This window comes from Rhea americana, unplaced genomic scaffold, assembly GCF_003343005.1.
Source record: "Rhea americana isolate MKP2758 unplaced genomic scaffold, rheAme1 scaffold_275, whole genome shotgun sequence".
NCBI classification, from domain to species: domain Eukaryota; kingdom Metazoa; phylum Chordata; class Aves; order Rheiformes; family Rheidae; genus Rhea; species Rhea americana.
This window is the reverse complement of record NW_028186396.1, coordinates 138731-160115: the sequence shown is the minus strand read 5'-3', so window position 1 is coordinate 160115 and position 21385 is coordinate 138731. Positions and strand designations below refer to the sequence as shown.

The following is a 21385-nucleotide window of genomic DNA, read 5'->3' as shown; positions in this document are numbered from 1 at the left end:
CTGCTTTATACAATACGAACAAAAGACTCTGGAGCAACATAAGGTGAGAAGTAATATACTGTGACCTGTCTTTACTCTTCCAGATTCTAATTCAGCAAAGCATTTAGGTGTTTTGCACTTAATTTCATTGATGAATCATGGTTCTACTGCTTTGATTCCTGCATTTTGAAGAATATATTATTGACGTTATTTAGTCAAAAATTTCAGTTGCATGTATTTTAATATACTTATAACATCATAACACTCACTATGTCTTTTGCATTGTGTTTTTATTAGTACAAACATTTATGGCATGTAAATTGCTTTATTTCAATATCAACAACTGCAGTATTTTTGTTTCTTGAGTTTTGGGTTTTTTTAACATTGCCAATCTGGATTAAAGTWGTTGCCTTCATTAGAAGTGACTGGAACTGATTTACTCACTACTTGGAGCAAAAATCTAGTCCTTTAATGSCATCAGTCTGATTTTACATATAATTTTTGAAATGTATTTTAAGACAAGATTTTTGTTATAAGACAAGACTTCTTCAYCACAATAAAACAGTAATTGATAAAATAGCAGCAAACTTAATTACATACCATTTATTAATACAAACAAACCCAGTAAAAATAATGACCTACTCTGAGGGGTGTCTGTCTGCTGACACAATCTTAAAATTTTGCAGAGATTTCTATCAAATCTGTCCTCTATTGAATGCATCTTTGTTTAGTACTTTAAAAAAAAAAATTTAGACAGTTTTACCAAAAGTGGGGGGAAGTGGGGTAGAGAGAGTTCAACACTATATGAAGCAAACCTTAAAAAAAGATTGCAAGTCAGTTTAAACTTTGTTCAGGGGTTAATTAAATTGCATGGGTCAAAAATCACCTGAACTTTGTTCATGTCAAACTACTGCTTTATTTTTGTTTTGTTATTTGCTTTGGCTAGGTGAACAAAGATATCAGCACTCTTCYAAAAGAAAAGCAAATATCGGGATTATTAACAATCATCTAAGGGTTCATATCGCTTGGCAAACTACAATAGCATTAATATTTCAAAAAGCATGGATCTGTGTGTTATGGAAAAACAAGAAAGAAAAGAAAGCAAAGCCAACATTAGAAAATCCTTGTTCTACGCACTGTTGGCTTAACACAGAAGACAATAGATGAGCTTTACTACCAATTTCTTGTAAAAACCTACCTCCCCTGAAGTAACCTGCAGAGTTTCGTTCCTGCCTTCCATGAGGTTGTGGCTTTGCTGCTGATTCCACRGCTTATCACTGGGTGGCCAGATACAGGAACATGGGTTTTTAAGTCCCTTTGCAGACATTAGGAAATTATCTCATTTATCCATAAAATACAGCTAAATATACATACATACTTGATATTTTGAACTCTCAGAGACTATTTCTTAAAGTTATGATTTTAGTATCTGGACTAATTGGACCTAATTTCTTAATGCAGTTTGTTTAATTTAGTGTCTGTGCTTTGTATAGTATTTATTAATGTGATGAGGAAATCAGTTTTTGTTGTTTACTTATAATTCAAGCAGAAGAGGAAAGAGGCACTAACACTAATCAGTTGGAAAGGATTCTGCTGTCATACGTAACTACAGAACCAGCAAAATGCAAGCWGAAATTATTTGCATTCTCTTGAAGAATTATTACATTCTTTTCCACTCTCCAAATTCCCCATATAGCATGCCTAGAAATATTTGTAYTTCGGTCTGCTATTTTACTTTGAAAATGTGATGCTTCCCTAGGTTTAAGTCTATGTGAATTAATATTATTGTTTTCCTCCATTSCATTAATTAAATCTACCTAAAAATAGTGCTACCTTATAAAGCAAAAAAAGGAAATTGGTTACAATCCAAGCAGCAYTGGAACATAAAAATACATGATTTACCATCTTCTTAAATCACTAATTTTGCAAAAGCTTGGTATTTCTTATGAACCACCCACTGAGCCACGATACTTCAGAGAAGCAAAATAAAACCRATCTATAATGCTCTCAGTCTATAGCTAGATACCAAAATTACCATACTTTCTTTAAAAAGTCTCATTTTTTCTTAAAATAGATTGCTCAGTTTTAGTGAATGGCATATCGCTTGCTGAGATACTGCTGAAAGTCCACAAAGCTCCTAAAGACATAGATAAGTCTTCTTTACTGTTTTATAAATCCACATGAAATGTAGAATGGGAAGACACAACTAAAAACGCAGACCTTAGACAAAACTATTACAACAGATTTATTGTTCCAATTTTTTTAAAAAATKTTTAACATGACAGAGAAAGGGTGATAGATGCATAGTTTTTTTGATTAAAAGTTATTTCTATTGTTTTAGAATTTCTGAAATTAAAATATTCTGTTAATTCAACTACTTCCAGTAGTGGATGAAGGTTTTTATATAATTTTTATTAATTCAGAAGAACCACAATTTATTTTGCCTAATGATTAATTGCCCAAGGAACATAGCAACTAAAAGAAAAACTTCCAAGGCATCAAAACCAAGGGCAACATGCAATTCTACCATATATAGCCATCCCAGACATATAACTGGGATGCCTTTCCCGAAAAGGCATAATTTTTGTTTTGGCACAGTAGTAGACTAAAGAAAATAAATGAAGAAAGAATTACTTATTCCAAAACTCTGGTAGTCTTCTCATTTCCAACCGTCTTGAAGCTGAAGTCCTTATGCATAAAAATACACTGAGACACCCCTCTCGTAAGAGAAAAMGATGGAGCATCTCCATTTTATTTCTTCATTGTCACCCAGAGTAAAGCAGAAGGAATTCACTGAAGCTGACATTTTTGAGAATACTTCTAAAAACTGTKAAGTGGTCTTGGTTGGCCCATGCCTTCCATGCCTCTGCATTAAAACTGAGTGCTATATATTGTTCATATATTGTCTATCATTTTTGTAGCTGAAATATTAAGCTGCCRAGGATTTTTTTTCCCCGTTTGGTATCTCCAGGCTATTGGCTTTACACTATCCTTTCAACTCAGAGTCCCTACCAAAACACTAAAAATCCGCTCAAGAAAGTATCTGTAGAGCAGGGAACACAAATGTTTTCTATGTATGTATAGCAAATATGAAAAAAAAAAAAAGGAAAGAAAAGAAAAGAAAATTTCACTTGGTCCTGATTCCTTGCAAAATGTGTATTTCAGTGAAGAAGCTGTATGTTTCTTTGCGAGTGTTCATCTTGTATCTTTGCTGTATCTTTGAGGCAGACACAGGGGAAAAAATGGTGGTGATGAGAGTGAATCAACCCTTCAAGACGTGTGATGATTTCATAGTCAGGAAGAGCTAGGCTGGTAATATCGAGGCCTAGCATCCGTGAGACCACCTCTCGGAAGTCTGCCAGCTACAAGAGCAAACAGAAAAGAGTCATTAATAAATTAAATATTAAGTGAAGAAAACTCCTGGAAAAACATATGCACATATATATGCAYACATAGAGATACAAACATTTGTATTAGCAATGCAAAAGGTAAGAATTTCTGCCATTGCTCAATACTGAGTAGTATGGAGATGGAGCCTTTCGGGCATACTTCAAACAACAAAACAAGTGAAAAGCTGGGATGCTAAGAATCTTGGAATTTTTCCTCGCAATTTGAAATGCTCCRCAGTATTTATCACAAGCATACCTCTCTAACTGATTCAACAGTGAAAGCTGAGGCAAGGATGAGGAGTTGTACTTCACTTCAATGACTGCAAACTATATAAGACAATTGGAAACATGGCAGGCACATGCCACAGCACATGCTAAGGTRCTTGTCCTGACATTGAGCTTCTGACCTGTCTGCCACCACTCCTCTTGAACCTGTACTTGCTCAGGAAAACCAAGGCAGGAGGGAAGACGTCGGGGGAAAGATGAGGGAATGGCACATCCCTGGGTCTCTCTTTGACTTGGAATCAGGATGCAGCCAAAATTCAGACAGCAACCTCAGAAACATTCATTTTGCTTTTATGAAGAGCTGCTGAAAACGTATCACGTGAAGGTTATTTGGCAAAGTGCTTAAAGAAACCATTTTTCTCTTTTCAATTCCAAATGGGCAGACACACAATAACTGTCAAATAAAACCACAAACAACTGTCATCACTAGTGACCCTGTCAGGAACTAGATTAAAAACTTGAGACAAAATGAATATGAACCCTGAGCTGCTCTCCTCAGCTCAAGATATAGGTCCTATCAGTTAAACTTAAACACCTCTTAAATAGGTTATGAATTACAAAACCCCAATGCTCTAATGCTCCTTATCATCAACACATAGTCATAGGAGGAAAAAGTTCCTATTAAATAAAATTGGCTTGTGTTGCTACCTATTTTTACTTCAAAGTCTCATATCCCAAGCCTGACAGAGACCCCACAGTAACAGAAACTTCACAAACCATCAAGAARTCAGACTCATGCTCTGTTGTGGTAGCATTCACTGCACTCAACTTTGAGAGTTATAGGTAAGGAGGAGCAAGAACAGAAATAAAAGTGCCCCTAAAATACATGGCCATCCCCAAGAATATTGTGCAGAATCCCAAGACAATATCATATTTGAAGCAAGTAGCAAAAAACCCTATAACCCTAACCCCGTAATATGAAGGCCAGATCCTGAAGCAATATTAAGCAAGGTCTCAACACCAAGATTTTGCCAGAGACAGTTCGCTTTACCCCAGTCTGTCTTAAGGCAGTACAACACCTTGGGTGAAATGCTGCAACACAACGTAACATCAAAAAAAAAAAAGCTCTCATATGTTCTCTTCAGTGCCTGTACCAAACCTGTAGATAACTGACATGATGCGCTAGCAGTATGCTAGAAAAGTACAACATAGTGGAAGCTAAGGGTTTCTTAAACATCTGGATCATAGACAGATCAAACAGGCAGCAGAGCTGGAATTTGTTTACATTAATACTTTATGTGGAAAAAAAAAAGGACGTTCCCCTTGTAAGGATCCAGTCTTTGGAATAATTAGACTACCATAAGATGTCTGCCTAYACAACTAATCAACTGATGCCTTATCTTTATCATTCTAAGCTGTTCAGTTTAATCAGGACAAGGGTGAGTATACCCAGCTGAACAATCATATTTWTATGTGAAGGATGGACACTGATTAATGAGCTAGTAAAATTTTGCCAGAGGAAACAGATACAAATTAAAGRATGTATGGAATCATCTCATTCTACTTTTCATGGAAAAAGCAGGTCATAACTTCACAGTTATATTGATTGGTCAATAAATATTTTCAATATGTGAATATATAAAATATATTCAATGACATTCATCAGCAAGGCATGTAAGGACACACAGTCCTTAAATCCTTTAAGTCATCCACTATATGAATTTTAAATTAAGGATTTTTTTTCCACTTTAAGGGAGTAACACTTAAAAAATAAATAAATAAAACTTTTCTGATGATTATATTGTGGCAGATAAAGTACAGCACAGACAAAGCTGCAGTTCAAACACTCTCTCTACCTCTCTACACAAACTGACAAAGAGCACCATCACTCTTGGATGCAAAAATGTCAAGCCAAGGAACTTCAATCTCAGTTTAAAAAAAAAAAACAAACAAAAGCAACAGAAGATATACATTGGACTATTTTTAGAGTTCTACAGAATGCCTCACATGAAGCAAAATGCATGTTTATATTCCTAAGCACAGTACCGTATGCACATCACTAACATCTTTTAAAATTTTGTACTAAAACGTTTAAGGATCTAACAAAACCTTAGATGAAAAACGTATTACAGCTTTAAAAACAGTGCAACATAGGTATTAAGAACACAGCAATTTTCTTGAAACGCTATAAGCTAATGAGTGCCACATAACCCTCTATTTAAGGCTTCCTTCAATAGCAGTTAATATTTCAAAGCTAGTCACAATTTGAAATAAAAGAGAGGAATAATAAWAGATAAATGTCAATAAATATTAAAAATGAAGTATTTTCTGCACAGATAAACACTCTTGTTAGATTTTCTTTGTGTCTCATCTCCAGTGAGTAAAAGTATCTGAAGTAAAAGAAGAGAAGAAAAGATGAATGCAATGGAGGACATTAACCCAAGACTGGGGAGAGGAGGAAGAAGGGGATGCTACATTTGCACCTTGTACCTATAGGAAAGTAGAAGGATGTCTTATTATATCAAAAAAAAAAGGAAAGAAAAAAAAAGAAAACTAGGACCGAATAAAGTCCTTATAATAAAGGAAAAAATGTGCAAATGTTTGTACAAGCTGTCAGTCTATCTACATCAACAGTTCCATTAGATCGTGGCAAATTCAGTTTCTGATAATTTTCTCACAGTACATATACACACAAATGTATGGAAAAAACTCATGCATTTATTAATGAAAGAGATTTTAGAAAGAATTATCTGATATAACAACACCAGGCAAAATCTTAAGCCAAAATTTTAGTTAAGTAAACTGGTAAGATCCAGGACAGCATGCTATGAATATCTCTRGAAAGTCTCATATTAGCAAAATGACATTACTGCTGATTCACAGTGCAGGAGCACAAGACTTAGGTTTTTTTACAAACAGCTTTTCTCCCAGTTTAGCAGTATGATTCCACCTGCAAGTACTCAAATGGTTTGTGTAATGTAGGTGATTTTGGACTCTGGTGAGTTGTAAGTTAAATGTTTTATTAACCCAGAAATACATTTGTGTTCTTTGAATTTATGGCCTATTCATAGCAATAAGTAAGTAAGTTTTGCATCTAAGATACATGAAAAGCTTTATCTTAAAAAAAAAGATAAGATTCTGAAGAATTTTTATCCATCTTCTCCAAAATGGGATGTAAATTGAGTATGTTGCAGTGCACAAACAAAATAAGGCATATATTTATCTTTCATTCTATTGCAGGTATAACTTGAAGCACTTTACCTCTCAGAGTCATAATTGCCACTTTAGGTCAAATTACTGCTTTCACCTGAGCTAGTATTTCCTCATTTATGAGTGTTCACACAAGTTTTCAGCACAGCTGGATAGCTGTTCTAGCTATACCACACTTATGTTCTGAATGACATTTAGCAYTTGTGAAGCAAGTATACACCTACCTGTCTCTCTCTCTTTGCTACTTCTGTAAGGGTTGTTTTAAGCACCTTCATTTCACTGGTAACTGCTTCTAACATAATTTTGGCCTTTTCTTTATCTTCATTAGCTTTATGTTCCTTTAAGTGAAGTTCTGATTTGACAGAGGTAAGTTGTTTCTCAGCCTTTTCTTTCATTCTTTGTAATTTGCCTTGGGACTTACTAAGTTCTTCTATTGTTCTGTTCTGCTCCAGAGTTTTGATCTACAATAATAAATGTTAAATCCTTCACATGTTTTCATCTAAGAAGAACAAATAACAAAAATGGCTAACTAAGAACACACATTTTAACGTGGTTTCTTATGGATTCTTGAGGAAATCACATGTACCAGTGAACTGAAAAGTTTTTGAAGCATATTGGCTAATTTCAACTGAATTCACAGGAAGACTATTGTTTCAAAGACAGTTAATTTTCTACTGGCTTTCAGGAAAAGAGGTAACTGAACATACAAAAGCTTTCAGTGCAAGTTCATTCTCTGCTAGCCACTGGAAAATCAACATGAGAGTTTCCAAGTGTTTTGCCAGAGAAAATCCTTCCACTGGAATTTGCACCTACTTACCTACTTCAGTTAATCAGCCATAAGACACAAAGTCACACAAAATCAACCTTCCCTAGTTCCAGTAGTTGCAGGCTCTCAGTGATTGCAAACTACTTTTTTCCACCAGTTAGAGCAGATAGTTTATTTCCACCACAAGATAATAAAACACAAAAACAATGAAAATTATTTTTGCCTGTTTTATGTGAAAAAAAAATCTCTTCTCCCCACTATTAGTCAGAATAGATTTTCTGTGAGCTATTTATGCAAAAATAAAACATTGCAGCCATACTGAGAGGAGAGGAAGGGATTATATTTTTCTTATAAATTTGAATTACCTTGTGCTTTACAGACGCTATTTAGTGTACCAAGACAGACTGTAAAATATCCAAAACATTGTAATAATATATTTGTTTTCCCAAYCTAAATGCATTTGAGCAGTTCTCCATGAACACTTGTACTGTAAATGAACTACAGCTGTATTCAACTGAAATAGAAAAATAGACGGAAGCACAAATGTAACCTTTTAACTCACCTTAAGTTCATTAGTTTCAGACAGCTTAGCTTTGAGATCAGTATTAGTTTCCTTTGCCAGATCAAGCTGCTGCTGYAACCTCTCTATCACTTTATGTAACTTTCTGATGGTGAGATTGGCCTCATCCCGCTCCACAGCTAAGACTGTCCTTACTTGCTTTTCTTCTTCCAGCTGGGAGATTTTTTGCCGCAGAAGGTTCATGTGCAACTCTTTACTTTCAAGTTTTTCTTTCTGAGTCTTCAACTAGTTTTAAAACCACAAGGACATTTAAAAGAGTATTTGCAAAAGACAATGGTTCTACACAGATAGTTACATAAATTTATTTTCCTTGTTCCATGTTTAACCTGAATTCCCAGTCCTCTTTTGAAAACTCTGTAAAGCAGTATATACATATGCAAATATATACCTATACAAACTATATATACATATAGTGTGAATACACACACTGACATGATACCTCTTGTATTACTATTAATACATTGTACTTCGCTGTCCTTAAGTCTGTGCACCAGTCTTTAGAGTGAATTTACATATAGACTCCTATTCTATGAGAGTATAATATAACATCTGAGACTTTAACCTCTTGCATTTGATCTGAGACAGACACATTCATTAAGCAAACAGTGATTTAAGTGGTCATAGTTAAAGATATTCCCATCTTTAAGTAGTTTATTAAGGCCAGTGTGTAAGAAGCAGAGTCAACATACAKAAATAAGAAAGCTTTAATACACTCTTGCAAAACAAAGTCCCACAGCTTARTTTCTTAATTTTGGTGCTCAGAGAACTACCGGTCTGCTGCTTACCTCCATTCTGTGAACTATGAGGTTTACTCTGGAACATCCTCCCCACTAGAGAGGWAATTACTTTCAGAAAATCTATAGTATGATTTTAAATCCAACTTGGACAGATTATCAAGATTCCTAAAAGGGCACAATTGTTGTTAGAAATGTTGAAATCCTTAGTGAAGTACAACCTGTGTTATATTAGTTTCTAGAGAAGTTGATGCAACATGCCTTCCTTCCCAGGAGATCCTTTGAGATTTAAATATTGTCAGTAATCATTTAAAAATATATATTACAAATGTTTATTGAAAAAAATATATAAATATGCATACTATAACTTTTTTTTGCAGAAGTTGTGAGAAGCAGTATCATGTAACTGACTGGCAGTTTTAATTGTTTTAACATGCAGTTTGGTTGCACAGTTTGCAAAAATGTTTACTATCTTCTCTTTATGTAATAAAGCCTCAAGGCTTCTGTCTCTAGCAAGCTATCATAAAAAAAAATCATAACAATGTAATCTTTGAAACAAACAGTAAGAATACATCTTTTTTTGCCTACCTTCCTTCTTAGGCTATATGCCATAGTCTTATTTTCAATCACTGCATCACCTTCCAGTTTCACTAACTGTTCTACCCGAGCTAGAATTGCATCCACATTCATATCAAATCCAACCTCCGCTGCTATACTATCCAGCTTCATCTTCTCATTAAGTTGTTCCAGAAACTTCAGATACTAAAGGTATGAAAAAATGAGAAAAGGATAATAAAATTTCATTAAAAGTCCCACAGTATAATTTAAAATAATTCCCCCTAAACTGGTAACCAACTAATACAGCCAACAGTCATTATCCAGAACTGAAAGGATTTATATATCTTWTTATAATACCTTTTTATATTTATAATACTTTTTATATTATTTATATTTTTATATTTATAATACCTATTTGTAATAACAATAATAATAATATCCTGATAAATTTGCCGTTCTTCAATTGCGCTTTTTCAATCAACATTTATTTTGTTCATAAGTCCCTGGACCTAGTATCTTTATCTTCTTTGCAAGACCAGCTTGTGTCTTCCTCCTCTACAGCGAGAAAGCTACTAGGCATGTGTGTGTATGCTTCTGACTACAGTAGCRTTCTGTGCCTCTGCTGTTCTACACGAGCAGGCACTGGCAGGCAGGAGGAAGAAAGGACAGCCACAGTCTTCTCCCTTAACTCGAAATGCCTGCCCACTGCTGGGAGCTCTGGCTGATTAACATAGATAAAAATAATAGCAGGGATGCCAGAGGAGATCCAATATAGTATGAAGAGACATAGGAAAGTTAATACAGCCAATATTTTGCCCTACTTTGGAAAAGCAAATTCTAGACATAATGGTTATTAATTTAGAAATTGCTTCAAATAAAATTTTAATTGCTCTAACATTAATTTCATCTTGTGTACTGATGTGAAYACATACAGCATATCAAATATTATTTAATCTTTTTTCCCCTTTTTCTTTTTTCCTCCCTTTTTTATCCTGTCTTATTAGCCCTTTAAAAATTACATTATTTCCCTGGTCACAATTAGCATCTTTTATGAAAACTGAATTTCTTCTTTTCACTAAGAACCATATTTTCCTTCATTTTCTCTAACTTTTGGTATATTTAATCTTTTTCTGTTTTCCTTGTTTTCAGCTTTCAATCATTTTGCATCCTGATGTGATTTCTATCTGTACACATATGTTATTCCTTTATACTCAACTTTAGCCATATATTTCCACATTTATACAATTTCTGTCCAATTTTCTGATCATTTAAGGCACTCTTGATGCAAATATGCTGGGATTTCACTATCCTTCCTGCCTTTCCTTTGCCCTGGAAGTGGTTTTTGCTGTGCTCTAACACAATTTTGTTCAGTAAATGCTTATTAACCTACCCTTTTCTCCTCAGTCAAGAGACCGCTCTCTGTTTTCTAACTTTACTGAAGGCTGCTTTTCTGAAGATCATCTTCTATTTCACATTGTTTTCACTCCTTTGCTAGAAACATTTTCACTTAATTCTACCTTTATATTGTCAACTAATTCTGTTTCTTATAAGCTTTTTTCCAGAACTGTATCAAAAAAACCTCTAAAAAGCTTCCTCTACTTTCCTGAAATATATATTCAAAGAACTGGAACTATACTTGTTATARTGTGTATTCTGCTAATTAAATCATTGTCATCAAATCCTACTCCTTGTGTGTTGGAGAACACAGTGTTTTCTTACCACGTTAGGTCCCTTCTGCTTCCCAGCCCCACCCCCCCTCCCGCAACCTTTCCCCAGGTACATTTAGCAAATTTGCCTCTCATTTCTTCCCGAACTTATAAGTAAGAATATGGCACCACAGTGCTATACACAATGCAAAGATCTTTTCTCCCTCTTTCTGTCTCTGTGGAACAAATTATACCATTTTATAGAAATATTTCAGTCTTTCAATTTACACCAAGCAATCTGTGGACTGCTGGAGAATTTCTCTATACATTTTGGTGAAATTTGGATTAGTTTTGTCTATTTTCTCTTAGATGTGTAAGAAAGCATAAATTAAAACTGAAGGCAACTGATATTTCTGTTGCTGCTTATAATCCTTTCAAAGTMACAACAGAGGAAAATCACAAATGAAAAGATAAAATCTTCCTGGTCAGTTCTGTAACTGTTGCTTGAGCCCACAACGATAAAAGTGGCAAGAATCTTTTTTTTGTTTCACACTGCTTCCAGTTCAAAAAGTTAAAAACAACAGCTGCAGAAGCACTGACGCCGTTCACTAACAGAATAGAACTGCAAAGATTTCTTTATTGCAGTAACACCTAGAAAAAAATAAGAAACTAAGGCCACATGTTCTTCAGAGGAAGCAGAGGGGAAGAAATTCTATTTCCTGTTTGCTCCCAGGGCAGTTGATGCTTTATTCATAAAAGTTGTTGTATTATAGACTAATACAAAACAGCATCAAATTGTTAGTTCTTTGCAAGCTCAACAATTACTCACTGAAGCACTGATCTCAGCTTCATAACATGCTACTATTTACCATCCGCTTTGCCCTTCTTAACTATATTGAATGGCTGGTTTAGTTGTCAAAGTATTATGCCATTTTTCAAACTCTTGAAATGTGGATATGTTCCAAAAAAGAGCATGTTCATTCACAGTATTAATAGAACTATTTTGGTAGACACAATGGTCTACGGCCATAAAAGCAGCTAGGACTGCAGGACCTTGAGATGCTGCAGACCAAATAATATACAAGAGAGAGATGCAGTAGCTTTGAGATTAGAGAACCCTTAAAGGTTTTCTGATATACTCTTACATCTCTTTTTTTCCATATCAAATGAACTTTGAAATCAGAAGCTTATCTACTTTTTCCAACTAAAACTATTAGTCAAAGAAAAGATATTACTAATCCATGCATGCTTTACTTTGCTAATTCACATTACTTGCAGTACTGTAATACTCAAGCTAATCAATGCAATACAATTAWCTATCTCTGGCTTTACTAACTTTTATACAAAAGTAAAAACCTATGCAACTACCTTTTGTTTCTCAAGCTTCAAACCATCTTGCATCATATCTCTGGACAGCAATTCTTCTTCCAAATGTTTCAGTTCATCTTGGAAAGTCTCAGATAGTTTCTCAGCTTTCTTGCTCCTCTCCAGAGCTTCCTGGTACGATGTGGTCTGATTTTCCAAAGCTTCAGTCAATTTAGCTATTTGAGTTTCAAGCTGAGATACCATCTAGGGAGCAAACAAACCAAGAGACAGTGTTAGGTGGGTGCAGAAGTGTTGGAAAGATATGAAAGACCCACTATCAAATTGTTAAAAAGAAGGTAAAAAATCTCTTTAAAATACATTAATTTTAAAAGGCAAAAAGAGAAAAATCTATTGTAACCACCAGGAGAAAATGGCAAAGTGGCTATGTGTGAGACACCCAATAAAATAATGAACAACAGAAACTATAACTAAGATGAGTCAATCAACTAAAAGGAGCAAGTATTTTTAAACAACTATTTCAATTTAAACTAATTTAGACACAAACATTCCAAAGACACTAGCTAACCAGTAATACCTGGCAGTCAAATAGCTTCCTTTAAAAAAGGGCCATATATGATCTCCAGTCTATCATGAAGTTGAGTGGAWAAAATAGATAAGAGCATTTTAGAAAACACACACAATATGTAGACAAGAACTTAGATAAGAATAACTAAGTCTCAGAGGAGTCCTTTTCAACTGCTAACAATGTTTTTAAAGGGCACTTAACCAAAATGTTTTGCTARTTTTTTTTCTGTAAAGCTAAAAGGATAAAAAATCCTACAACAAGAAATATGATGATTCTGAAAACAGTTATAGCTCCACACTTAAATTTGCAACTGGTGTACAGTGTAATGGTTTTTAAATAGTAAAGTATTTACAGATTAATGCTTGGCAACATCTAATTATACCACTGCCATAAACCAAGTTACTAGCTTTATTCAAAAAATTGCTTGCTTCCCTCTTTCCCTCTCTCCTGTTTTACTGTCATACAATTGTTTGGTTAGATAATTCATTGTTGGGCATTTGTAACTCAGTTTTCAGATACTCATCTCCAAATAGTCTCTTAATTTTAAACATCTGTTTACCTCATGTTAGTAAAATGAATAAGCATGCAAAATTTCCATTAATTTTAATGGCATACAAAGGTTTCCAACTTCAGTCACAATTAAATACAAACAACAGTTTGCACCAAAACTCCCTGAAAAACACTGAGAAATTACTGTTTCTTGTACAGTGGTGTAAACTACTAAACAATAATAAAACTGTAAGAACCCACACATACATCTTAAGCTGTTCTGCATCATATATATCTCTCAGTAGCAAACACAGATTTTTGGTAACTTGGGCCTACRCAGAGGTGTTGCTGTCAGAGAATACCAAATCCCTTTATCAGGCTGCAGAGTGCATCTACAGTTAGTCCAGCTGCATGGGGTTTTTATGTGCTTCAGAAGACCATAAACATACAAACTATCATAAAGGGTGTGATACAAAGTCATCAGGCTTTTAGTTTGTCTTCAAGAGCATCCAGGAGTGGTTCTCATCTTTATCATATGAGCAATCAACAGTTTAGGGATTTCCTGAAACAGAGTTGCACCCTTATTAGCTGTGCCTTTCTCCAATTGTTTATTAAGGCCGTATTTTTGGTTCTGCAGTTCTGAACTCCTATAATTTCCTGTGCCAATGATTTGTGTGGTTCAATTAAGCAGTGTGTAAAGAAAGGCATTTCCTGTTGTTTATTTTAAAGTGGCTACCAGCTAATTTGCTTGGATGACACTTATTTCTTGTCTTACAAGAAATTCCAAATACTCACTTCTAGAGGAGGGAGTTTTTACAGCAGCAATAAGTTGTACTGTTCTTGTTTTGTAAGACATTATCTTAAACTTCTCCTGTTTTATATGCACACACATGCATCTAGTACAAAACTTTTTGAGATCTCCATCAGCTGGAAAGCATTAGAGCTGCCACTGCTCTTATTGTCCTTATAACTTGCAGTTGTATTTTGCTTTACTGCATCCTACTCACTGTTCCAAGTTGAAAAATTTTTACCTTGAATCTTTTCTTTCATGGAAGCCTCTAGACACTTTATTGTCCTTTTTAAATGTTTGGGGGGAGGAAGAGAAGATTATCACAACTTTGTGTGGTATTCAGAATGTAGTAGCATCATGGATATATACAGTGTCATACAGATACTGACTTATGGCTTACCAGTGATCAAAAAAAGCAACTAGAGTGTGAGGAATTATTAAAAAAAAAGTGGAGAAGAAAATATAAATGATATCTGTAGTACTTGGCATTTATCAATGTTTAAYTTTACTTGTCAAATTATTTTCCACTTGTTCTGTTCTTTGGAAAAAGTATATAACAAAACCCAAGCATGTATCATCACCAATCTTCCTCAAAATGTTACACAGATGGATTACAAGTTGCAACATGCGCACAAACATATGCATAGATACAACAGTATAGAGCTCTGTTGTGGCAGCAAAGGAGAAGCAGATAGATCCTAAAATGAAATAAGTACTAATGACATTGTAATTAAAATCACTAAGAATTTTGTCAAAAAGAGTAATAGGAGATTTCAGTAGGAGCAGTGGTAGAGCCTAATCAATTTTGGCCTTTTGGAGTCTGTTATATCAATATACATGGCTGAAAACTGATACAATTAAGACAATTTATGATTGGATCAGCTGTTCCTATCTCAGATGGGCAGGTTAGTCAGGAGAAAGAGTAGTTTCAGCTATAATTTTATTTGCTGTAACAAATCTGCTTAAACGTGTCTAACAAAAAGGTTATTTCAAATTCCTTAATCTTAATATGGGAAACCCTCCTAGGAATAGATGCCAGCAATGCTTTAGTAACATAGTTCACTTCASGGCAATGCAGACAAATTTTCCCAGATCTTTGAGTCATAGCAGTAAAACATTAAACATTATCAAATACATTTGGTAAATACAATCATCCACAAAACTTCAGTATTCAACTTCAAGGACTAAATTCACCAAGCAATATTACACTTAGAGATAATACTTATTGTTCAGAAACTTCCTGAGCCACAAAATTGTTTGAGAATGGACTAACATTCTGGGAGTATTGCTTTACGTATTAGCAGGCAATTGCTGTATTTGCTAGCAGAAGCAGCAATGGTATGCTAGATGTATCTGACATAGATCAACTAAACAAGGCAACGACAAGACCTGCATCTTAGATGCACAGCACAGGCAGCAGCAAGTTAAAGCTGACACTTGCTCTGTCTTAGTGATAAAGGCTTCCTTTTAGCACATATATTTAATTTTGATAGCAAAAATGCTGAAAACAGATGTCTGTTTTCAGGCCAAAATTGTAGCTGTTTCCTATTGCAAGGGTCAATAGGTCTTTCTGAGAGAGTGAAGGTTAAAGCACAGAAATCAAGTAGATTCTAAGATTTTTATGGAAAAACTACCCGTTTTCTGAAACTTCAGTTTCTTTACCTCTAAAATAGAAATAATCGCTATTCTTGTTCAGAATGAAAACTGATTATTACTGTGCATGTCCAGGAAGAACAGCTAATTATTTATGTAATTTATAGTAGTTCCATGTAACAGAACGACTTTTYGAAACAGTGCTGTTACTTGGAGAACTAGACACGTTCCTCTCAAGAAACTGGAAAACGAAATAAAGACTGAGCTTGAATCTCTCCCATACTAGCAGTCTGCAAAATGATCAAGTGGGCAAACCAGTATGTTGAATAATATTGAGTAATAAAATCAGGAACAATAAGAACTGAAACAACTAGTATGTAAATATCTACATACTGTAGTATACCAGCAAAGAAACTAAGTGTAACAACTTAGCCACAGCTGAGCCTTACATAAGATATATGTCACCTTAAAATCATTTCCCAGCAGCAAAACCTTTTGCCCAGTAACTGCCAGTCAACTTAAACTTCCCTTTCTCAGCAGCTGTCAAACTAAGCAACATCTCAACTGAGTGCCCTGTATGCCGAGCAGCAAATAATATAAACATGTATGCACATAAAATTTCCATTAGACTTCAGTTCTGAAGCATTTTATGACAACAACACACTGACACATTACAGCAAAACTATAAAGACGTTAAACACTTCCACAAAGCTCATCTCTTTTCATTGAAATTTGGCACACTGGCTTTCAAACTAAGGTTTAGAAGAGCTGGGKTTTTTTTTAAACAAAATAATTAAAATGCACTGGGCTATTTACAAGAAATGTTTTCAGTCATGGACAGAATAAAAAACACACAGTCTTTGCTAACTTAAAAAGTGTCTCACCAATGGGAGATGCTAGAATCTTAAAGTGTGGCAAGGACACAAAAGTTGYTTTTTAGCAGTTCGATAGAAACAGCTTTTGATTTAGTATCACTTTTTTTTAACTAAATAACACTCCTCTCTGACAACATTGTGCTCACAAAAGGAATATATGTCCATATAAACACGAGAGAAATTCAGTATTCTGACTAACAGTCAGTCAGGGCTGAATACAGACGTTGTTCACACTGTGCTGAAGCCTGATTTGCTATCCTAACTTAGCACACTGACTCACCTCCTTCCTGAGCTGTCCCTTCTCTTCCTGTACATACCCTTCCTTTACAAAACCAGCCAAAATCCTCCAATCAGAAGCATCAGAATGCTTGTCTGCCTTGCTATTGCCTTTCTCCTGAATGGTGAAAAGTTACAGTTTCAACAATGTTTAATTGGAAGTGTAAAAACGCATTTTCTAGGTGCAGGCTTTGAGGACTGGAGGGAGAGGAGTTGCCCCAGACAACTGTGCACCTCATCAGTTATGTCTTTGAGATATAATTTTGAGAAATAGTCCAGTCCTTGAGGTCACAATTGTAACAATACTTGCTAAGATGTTCATCTAAATCCTAGTGACCATGCTGCCACTGAGGTCTGCTAAGAGGCACTGAAACCAAGTTTCAACGTTTTAACCAAAAAAACATTCCTTGTCTTCCCTCATTAACAGTATTTATTATTTATTTCATTCCTGAGCTCTTCTTGTGTAATAAAACATATATACTTTTGGCCTAAAATCAAATCAGACAAGTAAATTACCAATAACTAATTTCAAAATCTAAGGAGAAAGAACCAACACTAAACAGATAAATAAGACAGAAAAGAGCTAAGGAGAATAAATACAAAAAACTTRGGAAAATCTAGTAGTTGCTCACTTACTATTTCTTTACTCTCCTCTTTGCAGTTTATTTCTCGGATCCTCTCCAAAATGGCCTTCTCAGAAGACTTAACTATTGCAGATCTACTGCTGAGTAGGGTAGCAATTTGCTCTTTAAAAGAAACCAAAGAGTTTTGAGCAGTCTTGGCCTCTTCTAGGCTGTTCTTCAAACTTCCATCTAGCTCGCTGGAAGATCTCTTCAGATTGTGCAGTTCTTCCTTTGAGGCTTCCCAAGCTTTCTGGCTAGCCATCAGTGTGTCTTGGAGGGTACTGATCTCAGTCTCCAAACTCTGTCTTGCTATTACGGCAYTGTCAAGATCCTAAGACACATGAAAGATTAAATCAGACTTTTAAAGTCTTTTAGAACTCCCCAAAGCAGGCAGCACGTCAGAAGTTAGTATTGCAACTAGAGGAATTAGGACCTGTATTGTTTATACGGGGCCAAGAACATCAGAGCTTCACAGGAGAACTCCCACTGAAATTAATGAAAGCCCAAAAGATACTGTAATCACACTAGATTAACCTTTGCAGTGACTTGCAAGATTAATACATGGACGAAATTTGCAGGTTAAACATAATTTGAGGTTGTGAAACAATTGCTAGATTATATTTTCATTCAGAAAATGATACTTTGAAACTCAGTAGTGAACAAAATGTAATACAAACAAAGCCGAAGTACCACATCTGGGAAGAAAAAGAATGAATGCACATAAAACCTTTAAATATAGTGTTAAGAACAGAATTAAACTTTCCTAAATGTGACAAAAATTCCTGAGATTATTTATGTGTACAGAAACAGTGAACGGGTAGGAAGGCAGGAACAAATTAAAAAAAAAAAAAAGAGGGGGGGGGGAAGAGAGAGAAAAAAATGTTAAAACAGCATAAAATAAAGTGAAAATGCTTAAATAACAATTTCACCCTGAAGAATAAATATTCTTTTGTCATGGTTCTCATTAGCCTCTGACAGCCACAATTTTCATTTGAAGCTCAGACCATTTAAAAGTAATTTTTCCTTTCTCTTCTGATGAATCAAGACTCCATTTGGAAGCAGAAAAAGATATATGTTTTATATAAATTATTGGCCCAAGATAGCAGAGCAGACAGACAGAATTGTGTATCCTGACCAATGACACAAAGGCAAATGATAAAAGAAATATGAAAGAAAAATATCTCATCTAAACACAAAGTTTGTTTTATTCAATCAGCTTTTGAACCTCCTTCCTTTCTCTAGGATAGCAGTAATTAAGAGCAATTAGATATTTATATACAAGGATAAAATCTGCAGTCAATTCAGCTGAAGGCTTAGCAAGGAGTATGTATGACTTCATTCCTTGAGGTATTATCTGACTGATAGGTACAGATGGGAAGCAATATTACTTCACACAAGAGACAAAATTTGACAACTAGATGGCATATTTACAGAGAGCAGTTAAATTTCTTTAGAATTTTCAGTTGCCTAGGGGAGGCTCAGTAACTGGGTTGATATCAGTTAAGATTGCCTTCATTGGTATTAAAGAACTGTAGCACAATAAGCCATTTGTACTAATGGAACACAGGTTAATCAAGCAGTAAATCTGGAAATAATCATACAGCTCAGTAGTGATGGCAGACAAAAAAAGGAGTCTGGGAGACACCCTTGGAAATAAAATATAAACATAATATACTAAAAATGCTAAAAATTTTAAGTAGCTTCAAAGCTATTTGTCAAAAAAACAAATATTCAAACACATAAATGAAAACAAACCAAAAACAAACCCTGTCATTTAGGTAATTATTCATTAAAGTACTTGTAGAACTCTCTTGGAAACAAATGTTGGCACAATTCCTTGTCATTTTCTCTTTTGTGTTCTAAACAAGTCCTATTAATAGGAAATTCCTACCTTTGCTGAGAATTAYATTATGGTAATTACAGCAAAGAGTAAAGTGTGGTTTATTTCAATTACAGTTTTCAGCAATCTCTATTTTTCTTTTCAGAGAAACACTGCAAATATTAATTTGCTAGTATTGCTAGTACCAGGGAGTTTACCTAATTACAACTGTTTCAAATTGTGAACATCTACAAACACAATTGAATCAAAAGATAAAGGTTTTAAATAAGTAACTGCAAGCCTGTTGACGCCTAAACATGAAAAACACACACACACAATTTATAGAATGAGAACAAGTAAAATTGAAAGCTTTAAAACTCTGAACAATATTCTTCAATAACTATCCTGAATGGAGAACATTCACACTGACTAGTTTAAGCAAGGTCAGTCTGAATGTAGGACAGTATCTGGAAGTTTGGATACTAAAATCCGCAAAGGTGCTGTCTCAACTAGAAGCAAAATCCTAAAAGCCTAATGTGGTCATTGCAGGGAGATAAAGCTATTTCCATCCCTGAAAGAATAGAATCATAACAGCTCAAGTTTTTTCTTTGGATCCTCAATGTTTATGGCTAATGTCCCATGGCTCTGAATTATATGAAGGTATATACCTTCTAAGGTCAAAAAAGCTGGTGAATTTTGACATAGAACAAAATTTTGAAAAATAAGAATTACAGAAATTATAGAAATTAAAACTGAATTAAATATAATATAGATTTACCAAGGGTATATAGTGTCAGATAACTGACAGACACAACAGATGAAGCAAATCTAAAATGGATGCTGAAATAGAAAGCAGTGCCAAAAATGCTTAAGCTATCAGAGACCTGAGCTAAAGGGTTCATGTGTCAGGTGCTGTACTTAAACTTACGAACTCAGGCCCAGAGGTAGTCTATCCACACTCATCTGCTGGCAGTCTACCTGCACTAATAAAATCTGATACTAACTTTTGAAGATGTAAGAGTAATGCTATGAATACTCAAGACACTGACAAGGCCTCATCAGAAATAACATTCAATATTAGATAAGAAGTGTTTATGGAGAATGCATTCAAGCCAGAACAGGTGAGGGAATTTACTTCTATCTTTTAAATGGAAAGAGATAAATTATTTTATAAGAAAAAATAAGAGATGGATTTAATACTGTAAAGCAAATACAGGGAGATATGATTGCACTAAAACTGCAGAAGAGAAACAAGGAGGGATAAGATCTGTATAGTAATAATAAATATCCTTACATCTGAGGTGATCACCCTATTGATCTCTCTTCAGAGACTTAATTAATCCACAAAAAGTGAAACAGCTTCAGTAGAAGGGAGTAACACGAGAAGAGCTACACCAAATCAGACCAAAGATCAACAGCTAGTCTCTGATAGTAGGCAGTAACAGTCATCTCAAARAGTGCATCAAGAGCAGAGGAAGCATATACTTCCTCAGAATACTCTCCCACTCCAAACTAAGCACAGCTCAGAGACTTACTTCCAATGAGATAAAGAAAAATACTACACGGTAGGAAGGTGGATTCAGACTTGAGAGTTCATGAGACAAGAGAGGCTTTGTCAAAAGAATTTAGACATATTGAACAGTGACATTCACACAGATGACAGTGTCCAGAGCCTTTCTTGGACTTTGGCAATATACATACAGAACAACATACAGAATTGGAGGAATTTACTGTTTGTTTTTGGTCAAAATGAAACAAAGCATGCAGCAGCACACAAATGTAGCAGCAGCATTAGCTGGTAAGACAGAGCTGCAGCCTTAGAACAGGGGCATCCTGGACGGAGGGCAGCGGAGGGCCCGCCAGCAAGAAGCAATCGCCACGCGCTTGCCCCACCGCTGCTTGCTAGGCTGCCGCTCTCACAGCTCAGTCTGGCAGGTCTCTC

At 35.0% G+C, this 21385-nt stretch overlaps 1 protein-coding gene across 1 annotated transcript in view; it reads right to left on the bottom strand.

Moving 5' to 3' along the window:
• Positions 1-2335: 2335 nt before the first annotated feature.
• The window catches only part of CCDC170 (coiled-coil domain containing 170), a 45354-nt gene continuing 26304 nt past the window's right edge, over positions 2336-21385 (bottom strand). The window contains exons 8-13 of the mRNA XM_085308422.1: positions 17638-17955; positions 12456-12656; positions 9472-9645; positions 8132-8374; positions 7028-7264; positions 2336-3341 (exon numbers count right to left, since the gene is read on the bottom strand). Coding sequence (XP_085164548.1) covers positions 3141-3341; positions 7028-7264; positions 8132-8374; positions 9472-9645; positions 12456-12656; positions 17638-17955 — 1374 coding nt within the window. The 3' untranslated portion in view covers positions 2336-3140. The remainder of the gene's footprint in view (positions 3342-7027; positions 7265-8131; positions 8375-9471; positions 9646-12455; positions 12657-17637; positions 17956-21385) is intronic.